We start from the raw sequence: 27,025 nt of genomic DNA, 5'->3' as shown, positions 1-27,025 counted from the left end.
CACAGCTTGGCACAGCTATAGCAGTAACGCTACAGTCCATGCACAGGTAATTTGGGGATCCGGCGACTGCCGGACCCAGAATTACTTCTCCGTCCGAGTAAAGCTCAACACACACCATACAATCTTGGTTGTACAGAGTTACCAAATCTATGTATTATAAGGACCAACAGATTGAAAATACCTTGAATGATTGATTGGATAAGCTCTTATACTACAGGAAAGTGGTAAGATTGAACAACCAAGATTGTATGGTGTGTGTTGAGCCTTACTATGACTCAGAACGGGAATAGTAATTATCGCTGCTGGGAATTTGCGCGGCAGCAGAGTGAGCCATCATTCGGCTAACTGCACCAAATGTAATGCCATATACGCAAAGTGAATAATATATTACATTTTAGTATATGTCATTGTGGTGCCTCTTTAAGCTGTGCATCTGCTTTCAGTAGTATACTCCTTCAGCATTTTCATCCATCCTAGTAACCAGGTGGGGAAAAGTAATAAAAGTTCAGGAAACCTTAATAGGAATGAAACAACTTTGCAGGGTTATCTCATGTTTGCAGCACAGTAGTAAGCTACCATTGTCTCCTTCACATGTCGCCTACAGCAGGTCTGTGAATCAGCAATCACTTTACAGCGCTGCCTTTGCCCTCAGGCTGCTAGCCAATAGATTAGTCACTGGCTGAGTGTGCCAAGCAATTACTATTGAGTCATTGCCCTGCATCATTTTAATAAATAAGTACTTGTAATTTAAAGTATCATCTATTTAATACATAAGATTTATTATGCTTTGTGTTGATCCATTTTCTCATCTCTGTTGATCATTCAGCACTATGGGAGCTATGTATAACGAGTGGAAATCTGAAAAAAATAACCTTTTTTTTTTTGACCACCTATAAGAGCCAATCACCTTTACAATGCCACATTAATAAAAACAGAACCAACTTTCCTTCCCTGCCAATCTAGGTTTAAAAAGTGGTGAATTTCTGTACTGTAATTCTGCTAAAGTGATGGTCAGAAGCCTCATTCACCTGCATCAGACCTGTCAGTTCTCAAATCGTGACCATCAGTTGTTGTTGTGACAGTTATTTGAGAACTAGCAGATGGAGCCTCATTGATTTTCATTGCAGCTGCATATCCTGACCTCTGGTATATGTAGCAAAAATGGCAAATTGGCACTGGTAACAAACAATGCTGCGCTCCATCATCTACTATGACTAACCCTTATTAAAGAGAATATGTAACCTAAAAACCTCATATAAATAAACATACCAGCCTGTAGGTTTTCATCTCCTGTCCCCCTCTGTCACATTTTCGCTGCTTCCCACCAGGATCCCGGCCCCAAAAAAGCAGTTTTATAAACTGTTTTTGTAAACAAAAAATACGGCTGCCAAACAGGAAGTTCATCATAATATTGCGTGTTCCTGTAAACTACATTACAGTTTCCATGAAAGGTTATATTATTGAACAATAAATTCAGCCTTTAGAGTTTATTTCATAGTTTAGAAGAAGTTTTACCTTGTAAAGAATGCTGCAATCTTTAGTAGTGATTACTGATAGCAGGTCCGTGTCTGCATTCTGCAATAGTCTATGAGCTATGCTTCTCACAATTATCAGCTTTTATCAGTAGATGATACTGGGTTACTGAGAGCAGGGAATGTGTGATCTCTGCTTTTCATAGTTTTCAGTGTGTGAAACACTCGAAGAGACTCAGAGCAGGGCTATCAGTGTAACCTCCTCCTGTCTGTAAACAATTACAGCCACTTCCTCTTTGGGCCGACAAGCCTGACAAAGGAGAGTAAATTTGATTTATTACAGCAATGGAGCAACTAAAAGAGGCTGCAGTAAGCCAGAGCACTTTAGAATAGATATAGGAACTTGTAGGATAGTAGAAAAAAGAATGAAAATTTTGTTACAGAGTCTCTTTAAAAGGTGAGCAAGTCTATTTGCTTCTCTCTAAATGTAATTTAGACATAAAATGCAGATAAATAAATAATGGTATTTTTCAAGAGAGCCTATCACAATAAAAATGTGGTTCTTTTAACTTTAAAGCAGCAGGGACAGCCATACTATTCCAGCAAAAAAACCTGTATAAGTAGATAAATGCTTGCTCTACTTAAATAACATATGTTATTCAGAGGAATGACGTCTATTTCCCTTCTCAGCCTCATGTAACACTGAACTGCCCTCAGCCAATCAGTGAGGAGTAGGAATGGGGGAGGGGAGATAACAAGCTTCCTTCTCCCTGGCAATGTACTAAATACAGCCAGGAGGGCTGAGATGAGATTTATTACAGCAGAAACATTTCTGATTATGTTGGAATGCTTGCAATGAAGGGTCAGGTTGTGACTGCATTATAAGCACAGAGTAGTGGGTAAATGGAATTTGGCTTTATGGCTGACAATCCCGCTCAACAGCGCTGCTAAACAAGGAAAATGCTGATGATACAGCCGAGTTTTTGTCTGTTCCTTCACAAATGGCTCCCTAAGACTAGAGGTAGAGATATCCTTTCCTAGGTAAAATTCTTCAAAAACTTCAAAAATTGAGTACCGGTAATTGAAAAATGTGTGTTTGCTGGGTACATTTGGCTGTATACCATATCCTCTTAGCTGTACAGCATAGTAGCAGACTAGTGGTCGCATAGCTCTAGTTACTGATATCCTAGGGATTAAATTAGAACATTGCAGAATCTTTTATGTTTGGTGCTCTGACCCTTGCTTGAATGTCATCATGTGTTTCCACCCATTGCCTTTAAGCACTAATCTTTAGTCCCATTACAGCAAGCATAATACTATGCCAATATATCACTCAATACCAAGTAATGGCAGCTGGCACTAAATGAGATTAAAACTTGTGAAAACATGCACTATTCTACTTAGAATTTACACTCCCATGCCAGCAGCCAGGTACAGAGATCCCTTCCAGCCCGCACTGCTAACCAGCCTGAACTGTGCACATATCATCTCACCCTTCCTCTGTGTTATTCCCAAGGCTCAATTCTGTCAACTCTCACTCATTTCATCTCATCCCATTATCATTTTTTTATGTAAGGTATAATTATCTCCAGTTTGGTTGGAATACTTTTAGTTCAGTTTACCGGGGAACTGTGGCATGTTTCTCCTTGATTGACCTGAAGAGACCTGAGCACAGAATTCTAATGATTTCAGTTTGTTAAAGCGAAACTCCGACCAAGAATTGAACTTTATCCCAATCAGTAGCTGATACCCCCTTTTACAAGGGGGCGCCGTATGACTGATATTGTGGTGAAACCCCTCCCACAAGAAACTCTGAGGACACTGGCAGTTTCCTGTCTGTGAACCTTGCTGCATTGTGGGAAATAGCTGTTTACAGCTGTTTCCAACTGCCAAAAAAAGCATGCAGCAGCTACATCACCTGCCAACAGTAAAAATATCACCATGTAATAAATGTCAGAATGTAAATCAGGGATTTAAAAGATTTTACAACTGGCAAACACTGACTAAATCATTTATATATAATTATTGTAAAAGTGAAGCACTTTTTTATTACATTATTTTCACTGGAGTTCCTCTTTAAAGGAGTCCTGACCACAAAATAGGAACTCTTCATGTACATTGAAGACACTACTGCAGCTATTGCAAAAAAAGGACCCCATCAGCAGCGATCCTATCAGAGTCGCAAAATGCATGTGATTTGCGAATCGCAGGAATAGGCAATGTAGAATCGAAATCACAGAAAACTATTTCCATTGATGCATTTCCATTTTGGCAGAAATGCAATCGTATTCTTGTGTGATTCCAATCGTGATTATAGTTGTGATAATTATTCGTATTTCTGATTTGCCAACGAAAATTCTTTAAAAAAAGATGCAGTTGCATGTTTTTGCGGTTTACAGTGGAAAAGGGCCAGATAGGGATGGTCAATGAGATAGAGGTAATCCCTCCAGGCAGATAAAAGGGCTGGTTCACTGTCAGGTGCTTTTCAGCGCTTTGCTGATCGCGGGCGATCAGCGAAAGTGCTGTGCATATTTGTCCCTATGGGATCATTCTTATTGCAGCATTTGCAGTTTGCATAAATCAAAACTCTTCATGCAGCATTTTGAGGGTGATTGCAATGTGGTTCTCGGCCTGTTGAACAGGAGTCACACTACTTTTACTGTAAGTGACAGCAGGAAAAAGGTAATTTACAGTGCATTTTACTCTGGGACAAATTTAAATGTTCTATGTATGTATTTGACATTTTTCGTGATAGTGTTCCTTTAAGGAAGTAGACCTTCTAATAGTCCTTACTATTTGGTATGTGCTGCGACTTTTTCCTCTGCTAGCACAGCACCTGCATGGAAAAGAGAGAGCAGCCATCATTCTGCTCAGTACACGTCCTGTGCTATGATAGATGGGGATACCATTGTCCTCTGTGGCAGCTCAATATTATGATTATACAGTATGTGCTTCATGAAATATTTGTGTTTGCCAAGAACCCCCTGTGGCAAATAACATCCAGTTATTCCCTTGATAAATATTTTTTAGGAACACTGCATAATTGTGTGTTTTTTCAAGCATTGCTTTAGGCATTATATTATCTAAAATTTTCAAACAGATTTGTTTACATACAATGGGCTCGATTTACAAAGCGGTGCTAACCCAGTTAGAGACTTTAGGCGTGATAACCATTGCACCACTCTGGTGAAAAGCAAGTTTAGGCGTGAAAAGTTTAGGCGTGATAAGTTTAGATAAGTTTAGATCGCACGTAAAGTCCCGCATGCAAAGCAGCGCCATTAAACTTTTGATCAGCTGTGCACTGTGGTGCTAACCCAGTTGTTGCTTAAACTTATCACGCCTAAACTTATCACGCCTAAACTTATCATGCCTAAAATGAGTTTAGGCGTGATAAAGGACCATCGTGCTAACTGTTAGCACCGCTTTGTGAATCAGGCCCAATGTCTCAATTATTTATACTTCTTCCGTACCTGCAGTCTTTAGCCCCTTAAGTACCAAAGAATGATGGTACCACAAAATGGCACTTACTGACAATTCGCCGCATAAACCCATTGCTCCCACTGGTCACACCTCTCTCCCATCGCCGCAGGTCTCTCTGTCTACCATCTTATGACGGCAGAGCTGCATCCGTCAGGAGCTTCTGACCCTGTCCATCAATGTACCCTGTCCCTCAATGTAAGCCAATGGGATTGGCTCACAGTCATGGCAGGGCCAGGAGCCAATGAAATTGTCTCCTGACAGCCTCCCACAGCTCTGCTGTCGATACTGGCGGCAGTGCAAGTGAGTTGCGGTGTGGGCAGAACATCGGGAGTGGTGGGACCGCTCGGTGGCGATGTTGAAATCTACGTCCTGTCAGAGCCGCACAGCCACAAGTAGGAGGTAGATTTCCAAACTTAAACTGAGGGCTGTTGCTTGGCAGAGATCAGGATTTAAACCCTTAAAGCTAAGGCTGTACAAAACACCATACTCCATGCTAGGAACCCCCTGGGCTAAGCATACTGCATGCTAGGAACACCCTGGGCTAAGCATACTGCATGCTAGAAACCCCCTGGGCTAAACATACTACATGCTAGGAACCCCCTGAGCTAAGCATACTGCATGCTAGAAACCCCCTGGGCTGAGCATAGTGAATGCTAGGAACTCCTTGGGCTAAGCATACTGCATGCTAGGAACCCCCTGGGCTAAGCATACTGCATGCTAGGAGCCCCCTGGGCTAAGCATACTGCATGCTAGGAACCCACTGGGCTAAGCATACTGCATGCTAGGAACCCCCTGGGCTAAGCACACTGAATGCTAGGGAATCGATTTGGTTGGGCGAAGCATACTGCATGTTAAGAAATTGGTCTCTGTAGTACCTACAGTATGTCAGACATAACATTCAACTTAGAAGCAGAGAAAATATAGGTTTACCATCATTCATTTATAACATTTTATGTGTCTGCATACTATTATTTTATGAAGCTTACTCGTGTTTTGTCCATCTGCTGAAACCGACACCAAGAAAAATTACCTTTCTTGGGCAGATTTTATAAAAAGAGCAAATTTTGACCTTTTCTACCTTAGAGTGAATGGTAGGTGAGGAAGTGCTGTGGCAGGTTGTACTCTGTACATTTGTGTGCATGCCAAGTCAGCTGTACAGAAATTGGTCAAGGTCGAGCCAAGAACTGTGACAGTATTCTAAAAACAAGTAGAGACAAACATGCCTGTACACTTTGTAATAATTAATCCTAATTGCATTTTTCAAATAACTCATTTTTCCCTTTTGTTCACAAATTATGTGACAATTTGGAAATCCACCAGGTTGGTGCTTGCGTAAGTAAATATTTTATTAATTCGGTGCTTATATAAGCACAGTTCACAGTTGAGAATAAAAAATACACAGCAGATCACTTAATTGTATTTACTTGTATACTTTGACAATAAGAAATAGCTTTTTGATGTTATGAATGAGAACTTGTCATAACAGTATAATGCTGGGAATATACCATACAATTTTCTGTTAGATTCTTAAGATTTTTCTGTTATGCTGGGAATACACCATACAATTTTCTGTTATGCTGGGTACACACGGTGCGTTCCCGCATCGAATGCGCCGCTCGATTCCAGACGATTCGATTATTTCTGAGCATTTTTAGGTCGAATGCCATGTAAAGTATGGCAAATCGACCTAACGATCCATCGAAACGTGAATCGGACATGTCGTAAATAAATGAATCGATGGGAATCGAGCGCCGCATCGACGGGAATCGAGTGCGGGAACGCACCGTGTGTTTACCTGCCAGATAGATAAAGCTCAACATGTTGGAAATGTATCTATCTTACTATCTATCTGCCGAGCAATTAGGCATTGTTCTACTAAGCAGGAGATAAACAGTGCACCAGAGATAATGACCATTGTCTACAGAAAATAATCTAATTATGCATTCTAACAGAAAATCTAACAGAAGAATCTAACAGAAAATTGTATGGTGTATTCCCAGCATAAGATTTTCTGTTAGAATGCATAATTAGATTATTTTCTGTAGACTGGTCATTATCTCTGGTGCATTGTCTTCTGGTTGTCTCCTGCTGAGTAAATCAATGCCTAATTGCTAGGCAGATAGATGGTAGATATATAATTTCCAACATGTTGGAATTTATCTATCAGGCAGGTAAATCTAAGAAAATCTAAAGCTGCGTACACACGCCATACCAGATGCAACGACGGGTCCGCCGGACCCTTCCGCTGGGCGGTCTTTTAGATGACAGTAGCTCAGCGGATCGTTCAGAAACAGACTTATCAGTCCGCTGACAGCGCGTACACACGCGCATACTGTCAGATAAAGACCGCAAAGCAGGAGGGTCCGGCAGACCCGTCGTTGCATCTGGTATGGCGTGTGTACGAAGCTTTACAGAAAATTGTATGGTGTATTCCCAGCATTAGATATGGACATATAGTCTTACTATTAAGTAATTTAAAAAGCCTGCCTACATTTTTTTTTCAAAAAAAAAAAAAAGGGGCCACGTGACAAATTTAAGATGCCTGTGCTGGCAGTATTTGGACCTAACTTAACAGTATTGCCTAAAATTTGTCCCTACTTTTTTGCAGCATTTTCCATGCTTTGTTTCTTTAGTTGGCCACCAACTTGTTCTGATTACTGGTCTGATTACTTGCTCTGAATACTGGTCACTGACAGATTTGACCACTGACTGTGGCTGGAACAGCCAAGGACTGCTAGTGTAGATTTTAGCCACTTTATGCTGGGTACACACGATGCATTTTTTCCATCCGATCCATTTCCCATTTGATTTTCCGATCGATTTCCGATTCGATTCTGTTATCTTTCTTTATCTATTTCCATTCACTTCTATGAGAAATCGATCCGAAAAATGATTGCAAATAAGATTGGACATGTTGGAAATGATCTATCGAACCATCTATCTAACAGAAAATTGTATGGTGTGTACCTAGCATTAGTCTTTTGACAAACACTATGGTAACTTGTACCTGCAGATTTTAGGGCCACATGGCTTGTTGACAGAGGTTTTATTGCTATTGATGGTATACCGAGGCTACACGGGTCGTGATGATATAGATGTGTTTGTACAGTGCTAAGAACACAAATAACTATTATGCAATGCTGCTCAAATCCGGATCCGGGAGACATCCGGATAGTTCTATCCGGATATCTCCCAGTTACCTGTGTGGGGTGGGCGGGGGGCGGTCAATCTTACCTGTCTGATGTCTTCTTTGGTCCGTCCCTCGGCGCCTCTCACGATGTGGTCCAAGCCGGTCACGTGATTACAAACACTTCCTCCTTCCGGGTTGAAGGAGGAAGTGTTTGTAATCACTTGGAGCGCATCGCGGGAGGTGCCGAGGGACGGACGAAGAAGACGTCAGACAGGTAAGATTGACCCACCGCCCACCCCGCACAGGTTTACTGGGAGATATCCGGATAGCAACTATCCGGGTATCTCCCGGATCCGGGTTTGAGCAGCACTGCTATTATGTTCCTTTTTTCTTATGCTTCTCTCCATTGGACTGTAGCTTAATCTCTGATAAAAAAATTACAGCCATAAAACACTTTCCTGGTAGAAAATGGCTTCTGAGAGCAGGCTAGAGATAAAAAGGGTCAGTAGTTCATAAATTTTAGCTCTGGTATACTTCAATGAAGCAGATTTAAAGATGAGATGAAATTCTAGGATATCTAAAAAAAAAAAGAGATTTTTAGGAGAAAGAGGATAGATACAATTGTTCAGTGTATTTTCACCTTGATATTTCTTTAAGCCAGTGGTGCCTGATGAGATATATTTTGGAGGCAATGCTACCTACTGACAAATGGCTTTGGATCCATTGTGGGGAGTCCTAGCATCTCTCTAAAACTTGAGGACATTGTGGCCACTGACAGAGATGGCACTTATAATGGTTCCTAACAAAGATAGGAGGCCCATGCTTCTAACACATGGAGTGTTCAAGCTGCTGAAGGGGTGCTCATGGCAGCCACTACGAGTGTGTGTGTGTGTGTGGGGGGGGGGGGGGATTATTTTGACAGAGATTTGGGCCCTTGTTGGGTGTCAGAAATTTTAGGCAAATAATGAGTTTTGGCAGATATGGGGGACCAAGCTGCCTGCTGACAAAGATGATGGACATGGAGCAGTGTATTTTTACTCATTAATTTCCAGTTACCACTATGCTGCACTAGTCATCCAGACCACAGAGCAATGCATCTTTCCCGCTTTACCTACCCTGGGCAGCTCATTAGTGAAGGACTGTATCCAGAGTGTGGGCGCTTGATGCATTGGCAGTGAGTAGAGGGTGCAGAGCAGCAAATAGGAGAGATGCAATGAATTAGTGTAGTCAGAAGGATGCCTGCCAAGACACCAAAACCAGTTCACTGACACCTGACTGGTGCTGCACACTCTAGTTTTATATTATTTGCTGCATTACAAAGCTAGACTGCAATTGGTTGCCTCTTTTCTCTTCCCCTTTCTCCCACCAGATCAGCTTGCAGGAGCCAATAGATCACAGGCAAGCATGTCAAAGTGATTGAATCTGCTGGAAATGTTGTGGGTAGCACCGTGATGTAGTGGTTAGCAGTCTTGCCTTGCAGCGCTTGGTCCCTGGTTCAAATCCCAGCCAGGGCATTATCTGCACACAGTTTGTATATTTTACATCTCTTTGTGGGTTTCCTTCAGACACTCCAGTTTCCTCCCACTTCCCAAAAACATACAGATTAGTTAGTTAATTGGTTTCCCCTAAAATTGGCCCTAGACTACAATACACACACTATACGATACATACATACATACAGTCCTTCCCATAATAATTTACCCCTGGTAAATTTTGGCTTAAAGAGAATTTTTATTGTGAAAATTTTACATAAATAAACGTACCAGCCTGTTTGTTGTCTTCTCTTAGCCCCCTGTGACATTTTCGCCGCTCCCAGTCCCCGCTGCTTTCTTGGTGATAAAATCACTGTTTTATTCATTGTTTTTGTAAACAATGAAGATGGCCGCCAAACAGTAAATACATCCTCAGAGCAGATGCCCATTTGGGTTGGCTCCTCTCAAGCCTGACTTGACTGCTGGAATGTTACTCCCACTTGTTGCCTTAGCTGCTTTTCTGGGCTCTGCACTGATCGCTCTGCACTCACAGCTGTTTGAATCCTCACAGCTTCATGAGCCTTCACAGACACGCTGGCTGTGAGCAGAGACTTTGCCTGTGACTCATACACACAGCACTCATACACACAGGACACACACAGAGCCTGCTGGGGACGTGCATAACTTCTCCCTATCACAGCAGAGGCAGTGCATTCCTCCCTGGGTAGACAAAGCTTGACAAAGAAAACATGTTTAGATATATTACAGACAGTGCAACTAGAAAAGGCTGCAGTAATCCAGACCACATTAGAACAGGTATAGGAACTTATAGGATAGAAGAAATAAGGCTAAACATTTTGTTACAGAGTCTCTTTAAAGTTACTTTTGTTCAACCAGCAAGTCATTTTTTGACGGGAAATGACATAGGTGTCTCCCAAAAGATAATAAGACGATGTACAAGAGTATTTATTGTGGGAAAAAAATTCTCAGCTTTTATTTACATTTGAGCAAAAAGTGTCCAGTCCAAAATTATTCATACCCTTCACAAACTGTCACAGTCTGTGGGAACATCAAAAGTTCTACACAATTCAAAATAATCCAAGCTGTTCTAAAGCATCCTAATTACCCTGATACATTGGGAACAGCTGTTTTAATCAACTGAGCAGGTGAAAACAGCAGCTCTCTGCAGTTAATTTGTGGACAGTCATGGCTAAGACAAAGCAGCTCAGTGAGCACCTGCGGCTGTGCATTGTGGCTGCTCACAAGTCAGGAAAGGGCTACAAAGCCATTTCTAAATGTTTTCATGTTCCAGTTGCTACAGTGCAAAGTGTTATTAAAAATGCAAGATGTTCCACGCAATGGAAAATCTCAGAGGGAAGCCAAAACGTACACCTGTGCTGGCCAGAAGGATAGTGAGAGAGGTGAAAAAGAATCCAAAGATCATCACCAAGACCATACTGGTGAATCTGGGCTCTGCTGGTGGCAATGTCTCAAGGCAGACAATCCAACAGAGACTGCACACTGCTGAGTTCCACGGATGCAGACCAAGGAGGACGCCACTTCTCCAGATAAGGCACACAAAGGCTCGCTTGGCCTTTGCAAATGCTCATCTGGGCAAAGAAGAAGATTCTGGTCTTCTGTGTTAGGGTCAGATGAAGCAAAAATTGAATAGTTTAGTCACAATGATGTTTCCTTCATTTGGCGTAAAAAAGGAGAAGGCTCCAAAGAATACCATCCCTACTGTCAAACATGGTGGTGGGAACCTAATGCTTTGGGGGTGTTTTTCAGCCAATGGACAAGGAAACCTAATCACTGTAAACGGCACCATGAAAAAAGAGCAATACACGAGGATTCAACATCAGGCAGTCTGCAGAGAAACTTGGGCACCAGTGGACATTTCAGCATGACAGTGACCCAAAACACACAGCAAAAGTAGTGAAGAAATGGTTAGCAGACAACATTAACATTTTGGAGTGGCCCAGCTAGAGTCCTGACTTGAATCCAATTGAGAATCTGTGGAGGGAGCTGAAGATCAGGGTGATGGCAAGAAGACCCTCCTACCTGAAAGGACTGGAGCTCACTGCTAAAGATAAATGGGCAAAAATACCTGTGGAGAAATGTAAAAAGCTGGTCTGCAATTATAGGAAGCGTTTGATTGCTGTAATAGCCAATAAAGGCTTTTCTATTGATTATTGGGAAGGGTATGAATAATTTTGGACTAGACACTTTTTGCTCAAATGTAAATAAAAGCTGAGAAATCTTTTTTTCACAATAATGCCTCTTGTACATCGTCTTATTATCTTTTGGGAGACACCTATGTCATTTCCCGTCAAAAAAATTACTTGCTGGTTGAATAAAAGTAATTTTAAGTCAAAATTTGCCAAGGGTATGAATAATTATGGGCAGCACTGTAGGCATATGACTCTGGTAGGTATTAGATTGTGACCCCTCTGAGGGACAGTTAAGTGACAATATACTCTGTACAGCGCTGCAGAAGATGTGGGCGCTATATAAATGCTAGATAATAATAATGATTATAATGTTAATGATTCTAAAGAACTAGTGGATAGCCATCTTTAGAAAACAGTTTCCTATGTGCATCGGCTACAATTTTCAGTTTATGACTTGGGTTTAGTTTTGAGGTTTCACTTTGTTGGTTGTGTTAGAAGGAAACAAAATATTACAGTATTAAGTGTACACTAACTGTTGCTTGAATACAATTAGAGAAAGTGGTAGAACCTGTTGCCTGATTTTAGAGATAATGGGCAAGCATGTTTACCTATTGTTGTACAACACAATGAATGCCAAATATTATCTCACATCAAGGTATTATGTCATGTTGTTGAGTTTACTTGAACCTGTCATAAACCCAGGCAGTAAATACTGAGCATATGTAGAGGCAGATTACAACAGATTACCTTTCGCTTGACAAAACCGGCTGGTGAAATCATAATGAAAGAAAAGTGACTTGAGTTTATGATGTTCCCTACTGAACAGTGAGGTCACACATTAGACAAGACAAAGAACATTTATGTTGTGCTTTTCTCCTGGTAGACTCAAAGCGCCAGGGCTGAAGCCACTAGGGCGCCCTCTATAGTAGCGGTGATAGGGAGTCCCTACTGAACAGCTACTGGTTTACTGAACAGAAAGAGCCGAGATTCAAACTCAGGTTTCCTGTGTCAGAGGCAGAGCCCTTATCCAGTACACTATCCAGCCACTACACATCACAATAAAGGGCCAATGTAAAGCAGGGTGTCAGGACCAAGGTTTGTCCATACTGATTCAGTAGCCTATACCTGACACTGATAGTCATTCTAGCATTCAGTTCTTCCTCTCATTGCTTTAGTATTAAAGCCCATCTGGAAGATATGTATTTTAGTTTTAGATACTGTGAGCAAGGGTTTTTGTGGACCTAGCCACCGTGCCTAGCCATTCCTAGCCATTATTCTCATTTTGGTTTCACTTCTGTGTTTTTGTCCCTTCCAGTCATTGAGGCCACCATGGCTTTAATCTGAACCCCAACAGTCCTAGGAACAGAAAGTGGCTGGCAGAAATAAAACATTGATAGTGAATCCCTATTGTTCCTGCTCTGCCAAACATAATATATTTTCGTTGATCTCAGGAATGAAAGGAAAATCATCCAAGATGGGTACACAGACAGGAATAAAATCTTAAAATAGGCTATATCCCCCCCCTTCCCCATAACCCATCCTTGCTAATTCATGGCTTTCCTCTTATGTCAGTGGAAAGACTTTCAGTGCTGCCCAATCTGAACCCAACATTCTCTCCCAGGCCCCGGTCCTTGGACTGCTTCCTTGCTCCATCCACACCTATAGTCTTGACAGGCTTATTAGCTCTTTTGGCTTAAAATATAATTTGTATGAATAAAAAGAGAACAGATCCCCACAATGCCCTAATGGAATGTCTTTATTTATGGACATATCCGAACATTATTACAATAACACACAGCTATCATTTGTATATGTATAATACCCAAATCTATCTCTTTGCTTCTGATCTTTCTGTTTTCACTGTCTATCTGAAAGCTATGTCCTTAACTCAGTATGTACAAAACAGAAATTCATCTTCCTGCCAATTAACATTGATAACACTTTAATAAAACTAGTCTCTAGAGTCTCTAGAGGTCACTGTTTAGAGCTAACATTTGTTTCAGCACTTTCATTGAAACCTCACCTTACCAAGTTAATAATTTCCTTTTGTCTCCATCTAAAAAGATCTAGATCTGTTCCTTTCTAGATCTTTGATAGAAACAAAATGCTAGAAAACACCTTCATCATTTCCCAACTACAGTATAATGTTGCAGTGATCTGCTCTGTGGCCTACTAGTTCATTGACTGGTACTTCTTAAGTCCATCTTGAACTCTGCTTCTTCAAGGGATACAGTGCAAGTTTCTATGGGACACTTCCCACTAGGACCACTGCTAAGGAGGAAACAATGGACATGTAGAATTCACCTGTGATTTCCTAGGGTCCTAGTCACAAAGTGTGTTTTAGCCAAGTCCTCCATGATAGCAGATTCAATGCTATTTATCCAAGATGGCATGCCATCTGCTTCATGTTGCATCACGGAGTGAGTACAACCTACTCTGACTGTGGCAGTTGAGATTGTGAACTGACCTTAAATTTCATCTATAAAGCTCTCCTCAACTTGGTACCCCATACATTGCTACACTCTTTTTCAGATACCATCTCACATACAGCCTGTACTTGCCAATGATCCCTTCCTCTTATACTCCCTACTCTCCCACACCTGCATCTCTTGTGATTATTTATTTTCCTTTGTAAAGCCCACCTAAATCCGTTTCATGTCCTACATATTTGGTTATTAGAATCCAAGTCATGCCCCGTTTCAGACATGACATGCCTTCCCGCCATTTATTATGCTTCTGCCTGCCATGCCACAACCATCTACAGCCCATCAGACACTTTCTGCCCCCTGGCTTCTGTAACAATACTAAGGCAAGGCAGCAATCACATGTGGAACGAGGATGAAGTAAGTTCTTATCAAACTATGAGGAGCTCAGAGCTGTGTTTATGACTAAAGTCAATGCTGCTGAGGTAGAAAGTCTTAAGGCTAGAAGAAGTGTTTTTTAAAGTAACTCCACCCAAAATGTTTTGTTTCAGATAGATTGGATGTGTGTTAGATCTTTTAAAGTTTACTTGTGTCCCCATTGTGAAGGTTTCTCAAGGTCTCCTGCTTCAGAGACAGAACAGGAAGTTAGATTTCTGCTTCTTGCAGGATGAATGCCAGCACTTGAAGTGATGCGAGAATGTATCCAGATCGTTTGGCCATGCCATGCACGGCTCTAGAGATTTGGGTGCGTGCTGCAGAAATTGCTGTCCAGAATGTCACCACAGTGCGATTCAGACGCCAAAGCATTGGTGGGATAGGCAGGTTTTCCGCGCCCAAATCGCCTGCAGGGAAACACTGCAGATTTGGGGCGGATTTGGCCCTAGTGGAAACGGGCCCTCAGAGGGAATCTCCCAGAACTCGGGGAAAGTCCACCTTTTAACAGTTGTCAATAGAACAAGTGACAAAATCAATGATTTATCTCCAAGACCTTTGGGGATGAAAGAAAGCGAGAGTCACTGCCTACAATGTGGTAATTGTCAGCAAAAAAACTGGGGAGACATGCTATCCCTTTCCTGCTTTATCCAAAACGATTAAGAAACGTATTTTGGCTGGTGTACTACTTTAATTGGATTACAAGTGCTTGTCTGCAGTTCCTTTCCTCAATATTGACATTTGATTTGAATAGACCCATATTTGTAATTGACCACATTGAAGCATGCAGATATAACATTTCTTGTCAAACCCTCCCGTATTTTTCTTCTCTGCTCAGATTGCTATATTGCTGCTTTTTTAAGTGCCAAGACCATGAAGTAATCAGAAATCCTATTAATCTTGCTTCAAGGAGCCTGACAAGTTTAATGGGAAAATCCGATAAGAATCAGTCTGTGAGGATGGGAGTGGATTTTAATGTAAATACTTTTTTCCTGAATAGCCATAATGAAAACATGGCTGCTGAAACCGCTCCTCCGTAAAAAAACAAATATATCAGACTTTGCAATTCAGGTTTCATACATTCCAAGCCATTGAAAGGCATGTGTTTTTTTAAGGAAAGTATAGTATGCAATTTTAGGGAAAATGCTTTGAGTTTTGAGAACTGGAACAAGGGTCAGAGACCAGCGCAAATTCATTAGCTAAGTAAGTGTTTCATTCTTTTCCTCTTGATTGGCAGGACACACGTCTCAAGGCTTCAGAGCAACTTCCTGCTGGCCAGTCAGGGAAAATTGATAAGAAAGAAAATCCAGGCCAATTTACGAGTCCTGGAATAAGGTTTCAAAGCAAGCACTGAAACCTTCCAATGATCATTGCTTTATTTTATGAAGTAATGCTTTTATAAATTCTTCAGACTAGCAGTTATTCGTTTTTACTATTATATTAGGCTAAGGATTGGAAATTAAATTGTGTTCACAGGAAGATTTTATTTGGAAAAAATGAAGATAGAAAAAATATATACTTTCCAAGTCTAACAAGAAGCATAGTAAATTGAAAAGTTTCAGCTAAGCTCCCTAGTTAAAGGGAACCGGAAGTGAGAGGAATATGGAGGCTGGCATTTTCATTCCCTTAAAACAATACATGTTGCCGGGCTGTCATGCTGAGCTTTTAGCGTTAGCTGTTTTTGAATTACGCACCTGCAACAAGCATGCAGCCAGTGTAGTCAGTGGAATCAGATCGGAGTCACAGCATCTGATCTGCATGCTCATTGTGGGCCAATCACTTAATGATTTAAGGACCACAGGATTACACCCCCCTAGTGACAAGGCTATGTTTTACAATTCAGTGCTCTGCAGCTTTAAAAGCTCACTGCAGAGCCATACAACTTCACATGCAAATTAATCTCCCCCCCCCCTTTTCTGCCCACTAACAGAGCTTTTTGTTGGTGGGCTCTGATCACTGCTGCAGCTTCTCTTTTTTTTTAATTAATTTAATTGTATTTATTTTCTAAATATTAATGTTCATTTAAAAAAAAAATATTTTTAGGCGGTCATAGGGGAGGCACTCTGCTACCGCCGATTTGCATTAGGTGGTCGCAGAGTGGTTATAGTAGTAGAGTAGTAGTTGAGGCAGAGCATCAGCGCAGAAGTCAGGCAACTGACCATGGCCTCAATTCACTAAGCTTATCTCCTGTCTTTAATAACGTTTCTAGAGTTATCACCATGGTGATGAGGCATGTGGTATTCAGGAAACATTTTACCTCAGGCAAACCTAAAGTTAACTCTTCTGCCTTTAAATTAACTCTTCAATCCTTAAAATATCTCCAGAGTTAAAGACAGGCTGTTCATTAACTGCGTGTGAAAATAACCACAGAGTAGGTAAATTAACTACAGAGGAGGTCACTTCAGTAATGAAGAGAAAAAATAACTCTCACTGGCCTCAATTCACTAAGATCATGCTGGAGATAATAAGGCAAGAGAAAACTTACCTCCACATAAGAGAGAGGTATCGTATCTCTTCATTCCTTAAGTTACCTCCTCTGTAGTTAAGTTACCTCCCCTGCAGTTATTTTACCTCCTCTGTAGTTATTTTCACACGCAGTTAATAAACAGCCTGTCTTTAACTCTGGAGTTATTTTAAGGATTGAAGAGTTAACTTAAAGACAGAAGAGTTAACTTTAGGTTTGCCTGAGGTAAAATGTTTCCTGAATGCTACATGCCTTATCACCATGGTAACAACTCTAGAAGAGTTATTAAAGACAGGAGATAAGCTTAGTGAATTGAGGCCATTGTGTGGAGGTACGTTTTCTCTTGCCTTATTATCTCCAGCATGATCTTAGTGAATTGAGGCCATTGTTTATAAGGGAATGACAAAGGCAGTTTCTGTATTTCTCTCACTCCAGGTTCCCTTTAATGGGACATTACACAAGTAGCCCCTCTTTTTTGGCACTGGAGAAAGCAGTTTTGAGTCTTCACGTAACTATCTGAGCTTTCAGTAGTAGTGACTCGGCATTTTGGATAGCATGGGAAGAGAAGAGAACCAGTATTCGGTATGCATTGCTCTCTGTATTCCCACCTGGAAGATCTGTCCAAATTCCTGGTCCTGGCAAAAAAATATTTATTGTGAACAGAAACTACAACAAATATTTTTTTCTAACTGAGAATGTTCCCCTGGACCACCAGGGGTAAGGCCTTGAAGGTCCAGCTACAGCAACAAAGTATAAAGCCTACTAATGGGGATTTGGCAGTGTAAACCCAGAGGTTAATTTTCATACTATCCTAAACTGAAATCAAATATTTTCCTGAAACTGAGCATGAACTACAATTGAACCACCCTTTAACATTGCAGATGGAACTTAAGGTGTCTGTCTCGCATCTTACCTGCTCCACACCTCAGCTCAGTTTAGTGCATATTAAATGTGTATATGCATGGTGAGGCGAAAAATTTTTTTTCTGCCTGGCCCCAAAATCAAAAACTGTGTCTCCTGATGTGAACACAAATTTCAGTTTTAAATTGATCCCGAAATGAAATCAGATACTTACATTAAAAGAGGGAAGCCTCAGGATCCTATTGAGGCTTCTCTTGCTACTCCGTGGTCCTCTGTTGCTGAGTGCGGCCCCCCTCCACATCAGGGCTGCGGAGCTCCTCTTCCTATAACGTGGGCGTGCAGTGAGCCCGCGGCTCCAGCTTACTGTGCATGTGCAAGCAGGCTCATGCGGCTATTGCCTCGCCATGCTTTAAGAAGAGGATCTGCGCTGCCCGATGTGATTAGCAACAATGCCTTGCGCTCAGCAACAAGGGACAATGGAGTGCGAGGGACTCCTCAATAGGATCCCAAGGCTTCCCTCTCTTTAGGTATCTAATTTTGTACCCAAGCTTCGGCTCAGGTACTCTTTAATGCCATATTCCTTCACTGTATTAATGTACAATGCCTGCTCTGTAAATAAGATGGCAATGATAATGAACCTTATTCAGATATATGTTATGGCTTGCATAACTAAACTTGGCTGGGCATTGTGGAAGCAACAGTACCAGACAGCTATTCTGCTTTAAGTATTAAAAGACAGAAGTGCAAGGAAGATAATGCTACGGTTTTTCCAAATCATATCTACAACTCTGAACCCTAAAAGTTGGCCATGTGTAGTCTTTATGGTATTTAAGTGCCCTTTTGTGGGTTGTGCTTAGAACAGGCATGGGCAAACTTGGCCCTCCAGCTGTTAAGGCTCCAGCTGTTAAGGAACTACAAATCCCACAATGCATTTGTCTTTATGAGTCATGACTGTTGCTGTATGACTCTTGCAATGCATTGTGGGACTTGTAGTTCCTAAACAGCTGAAGGGCCAAGTTTGCCCATGCCTGGCTTTGTCTTGTACAGCCTCAGCTCTTAGGGACTCACTCCGACAGTCCTTTAACCACTTCTGTGCCAGGGGGGTATTTTGCTGATCGGTGCTGCGTGGGCTCTCCAGCCTGCAGCACCGATCAGCTAGCAGCCAGGGCGATCAGACTTCCCCCCTTTTTTCCCCACTAGGGGGATGTCCTGCTGGGGGGGTCTGTTCGCCGCCAGCTGCTTGCGCTTGCGGGGGGCGGGCTCTTCAAAGCCCCCCTCCGCAGCGCTTCCTGGCCTCCTTCCCCTTCCCTCCCTCTCCCTCCCCCTGTGAGCGGCGCAGGACGGATTTCCATCCTGCGCCTGATGGGATAGGCTTTAGCCTATCAGATGCCGGGTATCCCCGGCCAATTAGAGGCCGGGGATCGCCGATCTCCTCTACGGCGCTGTTGCGCAGCAGCGCCGAATACATGTAAACACCGGGGAAGATCTTCCCCGCGTGTTTACATTTACCCTGCGAGCCGCGATCGGCGGCTCGCAGGGTGTTCACAGAGACTCCCTCCGTGAACTGACATGGAACGGCCGCTCATACGAGTGGCCGTTTCCATGCAATCCACTTCAGGATTCAGGGGCGTACTTAAGCGTACGCAGAATCCTGAAGTGGTTAAGAATGCATCATTTTTGAAAACAGCACTTGAAGTCCTCTGGGAAAAAAACCTCTCTAAAATATTTTTGTTATAATTATTTAGTTTGCTGATGTTGGTTACTGTTCTGCCTTTACATGGTAACTTTGGTTCACCAGTTTGGCAGCCTCCCTATATAATACAGCAGGGCTTGACTAGTACTTATGCTCCTCAGCAAAAGTTAAAAAAAATCCTAAACAGAAGATTGATAATTGTTATTATTGTTGATTTATAAAGCATTCCATGGCACTGTGCAGAGTAAGACACAAACATGGAGTACATCATAATTAAGACAATGATCCAGGGATTTTACTTGATTGCTGCTTTGGAGTCGAGAATATATTTTTCCCATCGTGAAACCAGTGGACCAATCATTTGTAAAAGTTGGTTTTTGACTACCTTTTGAATCAACTGGAATTTTTTTCAGACAGACTAATTGGAGATGCTGAAGTTCTGCTTGGTTGGGCCTAGCACACGGTAGTATATATTCTTGGGGGAGAAGAACACCCGGTTTCTCCTGGCTATACTATAGAATTGCGAGCTATTCGGTTCATGTAACCCTTGGTTTACTGGAATTTGGGGAAAACTGTTTTTTTTATTGTTACTATTTTAGGTTGCTTATAAATCCAGCAGTGACTAATAAAGTGCTGGCTCTAAATATATCATGATAGGTTTTGAAGAAAAAGCAGTTTGGTTGATGTGGTGAGTTAAAATATGACCCTATCCCTTTGTCTGCTATAATGTCTGCATCATCCTTTTAATCTCAAAACAGATAGATACTGGCAAGAAGCTGTGCTGTGGAATAGGAGTACAGGAGGTCAGGCAAGGCTAAGGCATACAGAATAGCCTATATAATAGCTTAACAGGATCATAAATTAATTCTGTACCTAAACGTAATACGCAAATGTTTTATTATTTGTTTTATTTACCAATACAGAAAAAGTATTTTATTGTTAAATAAAATCGCATTCTTTTCTTAACTGTAACTGGACAATTTGTAGACACAAAATTCCATATGTATCCACAAAGTTGCATCTGCGAAAATATTTTGTGTCTTTTTTTTCTATTTATTGTCCATTATGAAAGTTCATGCTCAAGAGCTTTTGAAGCTGATGCAACAGGCACTTTCCTTTTTGCTTTGCAAATTTAAATGTAAACTTTTGGTGCACAGTTAATTTAAATAATGTTTTATGTAATGCTCATAAATGAGTGTGCCTGGACTGGGGCTTTAAAGTACTTATGGCACCAGAGTACATTCACAGTGGGAAGTTGCATTGTGCACCATGTAAAAACAGGAATGCAACGTATTGGAGGGGAAAGGTCGCTTTGCTTGTTATTCATGCAGTACATGCAACACATACAGTGAAGCATAGCGTATATAGAAATTATGCTTCAGTGCACATTATACGGTAATGCACTAAATGCATGCTGTTGTGCCAACGGATTGCATTGCACCACACTTCTAACGTAGCATTACCATATAATTGAATTGCATTAGCAATGTGGTTATATTGTCTGATTCAACACCCTAATGCACCACCGTGAGTTACTCTGTAAAAGTTAAGTTGATCCTTGGAATTTGGGAGAACCAGCAAAAACAATCGCACAATTCAAAAAGTAATAAAGTGATGTGTTTTGGTTTTTCAATATAAAACACAAAAAATAAATAAAAACCTTTCATTTTTGTCTTGCAGATTGCTGATTTTGGACTCTCAAATCTCTATCAGAAAGATAAATTTTTACAGACATTTTGTGGTAGTCCTCTTTATGCATCCCCAGAAATTGTAAACGGAAGACCTTATCGAGGTCCTGAGGTAAAGTATAGCTCTTCTCTATCTCTTTGTAAATTAAGAATATGAAGTCTGGGGTTAGTTATGTTTTACAATTTCTTTAAAGTAAACCTGTAAGGGAAAAAAGTTCCCCTGGGAAGTACTTACCTCCGGAAGGGGAAGCCTTTAGATCCTAATGAGGCTTCCCCTGTCCTCTGCAGCAGAGGGTATCCAGCCCTGGGACCCCCCAAATATCTCCTTATCGATGCATATGAGCAGTAGCGTCTTTCTCCTTGGGCTCAGGCAGTAAGGTGGACCCGTTCAAGCTCAGCTATTTCTGCTGAAGTCTGAGCAGAGAGCCGCTGCTGCGTCGCCGCAGGAGCGCAGATGTGAATATTAAGGTCTCTCTGTGTTTGGGGCTGCCAGTGCTGGATCAGGCTGATGAAGGGAGACTGGGAAGCCTCATTGGGATCCAGAGGCTTTCCCCTCCCAAGGTAAGTACTCCCCAGGGGCACTTTCTTTTTCCTTCACAGGATTACTTTAACTCTTTCAATCGGTTTTCATAAAATAGTTTGTTACAAAACCATATAACAACTTTTTAATACATTTTTCAATTTTCTTGGGGCAATAAAAAGAATGCTTCTTATGAGGGATCATTTATAAGTTGATCTTTTTGTTAGTCAAATGAAAGCATCAGACCAAAGAACACAGGAGAGAATCAGAAATTGCATACATAGTAATCCTGTTTGCAGTTGAAGTATTGAGTAAGCATTGAGAAGTGTGAAACGCGTTAGCCTTGTTGCTCTTATCTGTAAATGCATTGATTATTAATAAATGTCGGAGTCAACATCACCAGTGTGCAGATGAATTGCTTTTGTCTATAGATCAGGCTTCTGGCCCTTGAACACATCTGGAAGTGTTTGTATGTTCTCTGGATGGCCAGTGGACTGAGCTGCTTGCTCTCTCCTTGTATTTGAAGTTTTTGACAAAGAGCCCGTTTCTACTGCATGCATTTGATTTGTTTTTTTGGAATGCATGCACTTTTCTGATTTCAATGATGCCTGCACTATAATGTGGTGCAGCCTTTTTACACAACTGCAATAGCATTGCTAGCTGTAGTTTTGAGCCTTTGTGTTGGTGTGATTTTCAATTGGAACTATGCGTTTTTCTTGCAATGAATGGGATTTTCCTTAGCCAGTCCAATTGCAGACACAAACACATGGCAAGTTAAAAAAAGACACAAAAAATGCAAAATTCACGGTAAAATTGGCAAGCAATCGCAGTGCGTTTGCCATTTGTGGTGGAAACAACCTTCAATTCATATCACATCCCTGTCTTTCTTAAACCTAGCAACACACTGACACAGATACTTGTACATCCTAAAAAATTCAGCACTTAGCTGCAAGCAAAGGAACTTTGCATGCAGTTCAGTATACTGAGGAGTTCACTGGAGTGATGAAGCAATCCCTGAGGAAGCACATGGTGTAACATAGGCGGGCTAATTCTACATGTCTAGACTTTGCAGCCTACCTACACCTCAAGAATAAAGGAAAGGTTTTTGAGGATAGTGAAGGGCACATTTTATCTATCTATATCAGATGGGAACAATGATGACAAGTGACAGGGTTATTCATATTGTTCGCCATCTACATACAATAACATTTTATTATCCTTATTTAGACCTGTCAAAATGTTGTCTTTAAAGGTGCGTACACACGCACTACTAAAGAGAACAACGGGTCCGTCAGACCCTGCCGCTGGGCGGTCGTTCTCCCGGCAGTAGTGCGTGTGTACAGTCTATCTGCAGACTGGTAAGGCTGTTTCTGAACGATGCGCTCAGCGGATCGTTCAGAAACAGCCTTATCAGTCTGCAGACAGTGCATACACACGCTCTGCTGTTGGCAGAACGCCCGCCCAGCGGGAGGGTCTGACAGACCCGTCGTTCTCTGTAGTAGTGCGTGTGTATGCACCTTAAGTGCTGAGCACTTAAACAATTAACATCAACATAATGAGCATCAACTAGTGTAGACTGCCTCCTTGATTAAGTGGATTATATGTGCTTAAAAGTGTCTGGACATTACTGTGAAAACCTCTGCTATAATACATAAAAGCTGTCTAGATGTAGCTATCTTATTTATTTTTGTATGTTAATTTCTTGTAACATCTTGTAACATTGGGGTATATGCACTAAACTATGGTAAGCAGAATAACCTGTTAGATCTTGCCTCATGATGAGTAGAGCAGAATACAATACATTACACACAATTCATTACGCTTTACTCATCATGCATATGATTTTACTAATATAATTCAGCTTAAAGGACAGATCCGAATAAAATTAAATAAAAACTTACCCGGGGCTTCCTTCAGCCCCTGGCAGCCGTTATGTCCCTCGCAATCATGCTTGCATGGCCAGGAGTGTGCACACATGGCTACTGCGCCTGCGCAGAACGCTCACGGGCATGCGCTTGCGTAGGAGCAAAAGTTGCCAACCTGGCAAGGTCGGCATCTGCAATGGAGGGGACCCCGGGACATTGGAGCTGCGGCTAGGTACATATCAGCTGCCAGGGGCTGGAGGAAGCCCTGGGTGAGTAGATCTTGTTTTTTTGGTTGTTTGTTTGTTTTTTGGATCTGTCCTTTAATGCAGTTTAGTGAATACACCCCATTGAGTGGCGTATCTATAATTGTGCCAGGAAATTTGGGTGCAGGGTAAAACTGATAAACGGCTCACCCTGCTCCTGCAAAAGTTTTGTGAGCATTAACTACTATTCACCCACCAGGTTGCGGTGGATAGTAGGGAAATATGTAATTCAGCTGCCAGCTATTGCTCTCAGTTGAATTACGCTGTATTTATAGTAATTTAGGCTCTGTCTTTTGACAGGGCCTAGATTACTCTCCGAGCGTGCTTTAGCCATAATTCCCATTACAGCCTATGGTGGCGCCAGCTGTGCTGAAATCTCCGGTGCTGTTGCATGATTAAATTGAGTGCACATATATTTAAAAATGCTTACATATCACCACTTATATCACTGTAAAAAAAAAAATTGCTTTGATTTCCCCATGAAAAAGGACAGAGGTTTTCAAGGGTTCTAGGCCCCTCCCCTCCATGACTACAGCCATTTAATTGGTGCAGAGACTGTGAATGGAAGGGAGGCGAATCTTTAGGAGACTTCAAGGGTAACAGCAGTAGATTTTCTTTTTTTTGTTTAAACTCTGATGATGATGAGGGCTAAACAAGGAATGCAGGACCACAGCTTTAGTGCTCATTCACATTGCATGCATATTTACGCGAAATTGAATTGGCTCTGACAGCTGAAACGAAGGGGTTATTTGCATGTAGTGTGTTACCTGCTTGTTTTATATTGAAAAGTATTGCATTACTGTCAAAGATGCAAGTATTGTACGTGTATGAAGACTCATTGTGCATTAAGAAAATAACAATGTGCGTGCGAAACAGGATCCACAAACACATTAAAATAGTGTGAAGGTAGCTGTATTTTTTTTCAGATTAAGTTTGTTTGTTTTCTAGTGACGTTATAAGATAAATTATTGTTTTATGATATAGACCTCTGATTTCAATGTATTAAATCTGTTTTGCAGGTTGACAGCTGGGCACTTGGTGTACTTCTGTATACTTTGGTTTATGGGACAATGCCATTTGATGGGTTTGATCACAAAAACCTTATCAGACAAATAAGTAGTGGAGAGTACAAAGAGCCAACCCAGCCATCAGGTAACTTTGAATGCTTAACCCATTCTCGTTCCGTCGTTTTCACTTGAGCAATGGTCACCTCCCATTCATTAGCCTATAACTTTATCACTACTTATCACAATGAAGTGATCTATATCTTGTTTTTTCCGCTACCAATTAGGCTTTCTTTGGGGGGGGGGGTACATTTTGCTAAGGGCCCTTTTCCACCTGCAGTCGCTAGCGTTCACGCTGAACGCTAGCGATTGCTGAATCGCAAAACCGGCGATTCCCCGACGTTTTGCGGCCGCGATTTTGCTATGCTATGCACTGCATAGCAAAATCGCGGCAAATATCGCTCCGCCACGCGTTCGCGTTCGGGTAAAAAACGAATCGCGGTAGTGGAAATGACCTACCGCGATTCCTATGTTAAAAAGCAAACCGTAGCGATTGTAAAATCGCTAGCGGTTTGCGACTTTGCGATTCAGCCAGCGCAAACGCGCTGGTGGAAAAGGGCCCTCAGAGCCACTTTACTGTAAATGCATTTTAACAGGAAGAATAAGAAAAAAACTGAAAAAAATCATTATTTCTCAGTTTTCAGCCATTATAGTTTTAAAATAATATATGCCTCCATAATTAAAACCCACGTATTGTATTTGCCCATATGTCACCGTAAAAATTATGTCCCTATCACAATGTATAGCGACAATATTTTATTTGGAAATAAAGGTGCATTTTTTCCGTTTTGCATCTATCACTATTTACAAGTTTAAAATAAAAAAAAATATAGAAATATTTCATCTTTACATTAATATTTAAAAAGTTTAGACCCGTAGGTAAATATTTACATGTTTTTTTTTATTGTAACATTTTTTTGTTTTTTTTATATTAAACATTTTATTAGGTTAGTTTTGGGAGGGTGGGATGTAAACAATAGGTTTATAATGTAAATGTGTGATTTTAATTTTTTTACTTTTAGTTATAGTATTACTTTTTGGCCACAAGATGGCGGCCGTGAGTTTGTTTACATGACATCACTCTAAGCGTAACATACGCTTAGAGAGACGCATGGGGGACGCTACAGCCAGAAAAAGCGAAGCTTCCAAGAGAAGCTGTCGCTTTTTCAGCGGGGGAGAGGAATCAGTGATCGGGCACCATAGCCCGATTCACTGATTACCTGGCTAACGAACCGCGTTGTAAAGTACACACAAATGTATGTATTTATTTTGTACTTGTGTTGGTGGATGTTTTCATTGTGCTTCCGGTATATGTTGAACCACTTACGTATTAATGGTCCCCACTACTAACTGTTTTGTACTCTGTACAGCTCTATAGAAGATTCTGGGGCTGTGTAAATAAAAATAATCATTATCATTATTCCTGACAAAATGGCAAATAATATTCTTACCTTTGGTGGTATGATTAAAGCAAACCTAACCTTAGCCAGTTGAGAGATTCACTTACGTGAGTCTCACGTCCTAATTTGCTACACTAAAGATTCCTGGACGTGAGATTCACATCCTGCAGTAAAATCCGCTGCCACGCTTGTGCATGCGCCTCACCACTCATGCACCCATACAATAGTGAATGATTGCTGCCATATCATTCATGAAAAGTAAAAAAAAAAAAAGTTTATTTTTTTTGTTAAAGTGACATTAGTGTTTTTTGTCCCATATAGTGAAGTGTTAACCCGTACCTATACTTGGCATTAAGATACGTGGACACCTGTTTAAGAGAACCTGGAACAAAAAAAAAGTTCCACTGGGGGGTACTCACCTTGGGAGGGGCAAGCCTCAGGGCCCCAATGAGGCTTACCCCTCCCCTGTAGCTGCAGGCAATCCAAAGTGCTGGCTCCCCCAAAGTGTCCCAAAATCCTCCCTCGACAAGGCTGACAAGCGCTGATTTACCTTTCCTTTCCTGGCTTCTGGGGGGGTGCTGTTGCAGCTCTCCGCACGGAGATAGGCTAAAATAACTCATCTCTGTC

General features: G+C 41.4%; 1 protein-coding gene across 1 annotated transcript in view; it reads left to right on the top strand.

Annotated features, from left to right (window-relative positions):
• NUAK1 (NUAK family kinase 1) overlaps nt 1-27,025 on the top strand; it is a 125,490-nt gene that overhangs the window by 84,152 nt on the left and 14,313 nt on the right. The window contains exons 5-6 of the mRNA XM_068276888.1: nt 21,279-21,398; nt 24,954-25,086. Coding sequence (XP_068132989.1) covers nt 21,279-21,398; nt 24,954-25,086 — 253 coding nt within the window. The remainder of the gene's footprint in view (nt 1-21,278; nt 21,399-24,953; nt 25,087-27,025) is intronic.

This window comes from Hyperolius riggenbachi, chromosome 3 (assembly GCF_040937935.1).
Source record: "Hyperolius riggenbachi isolate aHypRig1 chromosome 3, aHypRig1.pri, whole genome shotgun sequence".
Classification (NCBI taxonomy): Eukaryota; Metazoa; Chordata; class Amphibia; order Anura; family Hyperoliidae; genus Hyperolius; species Hyperolius riggenbachi.
This window is presented reverse-complemented; position numbering and strand designations above follow the sequence as displayed.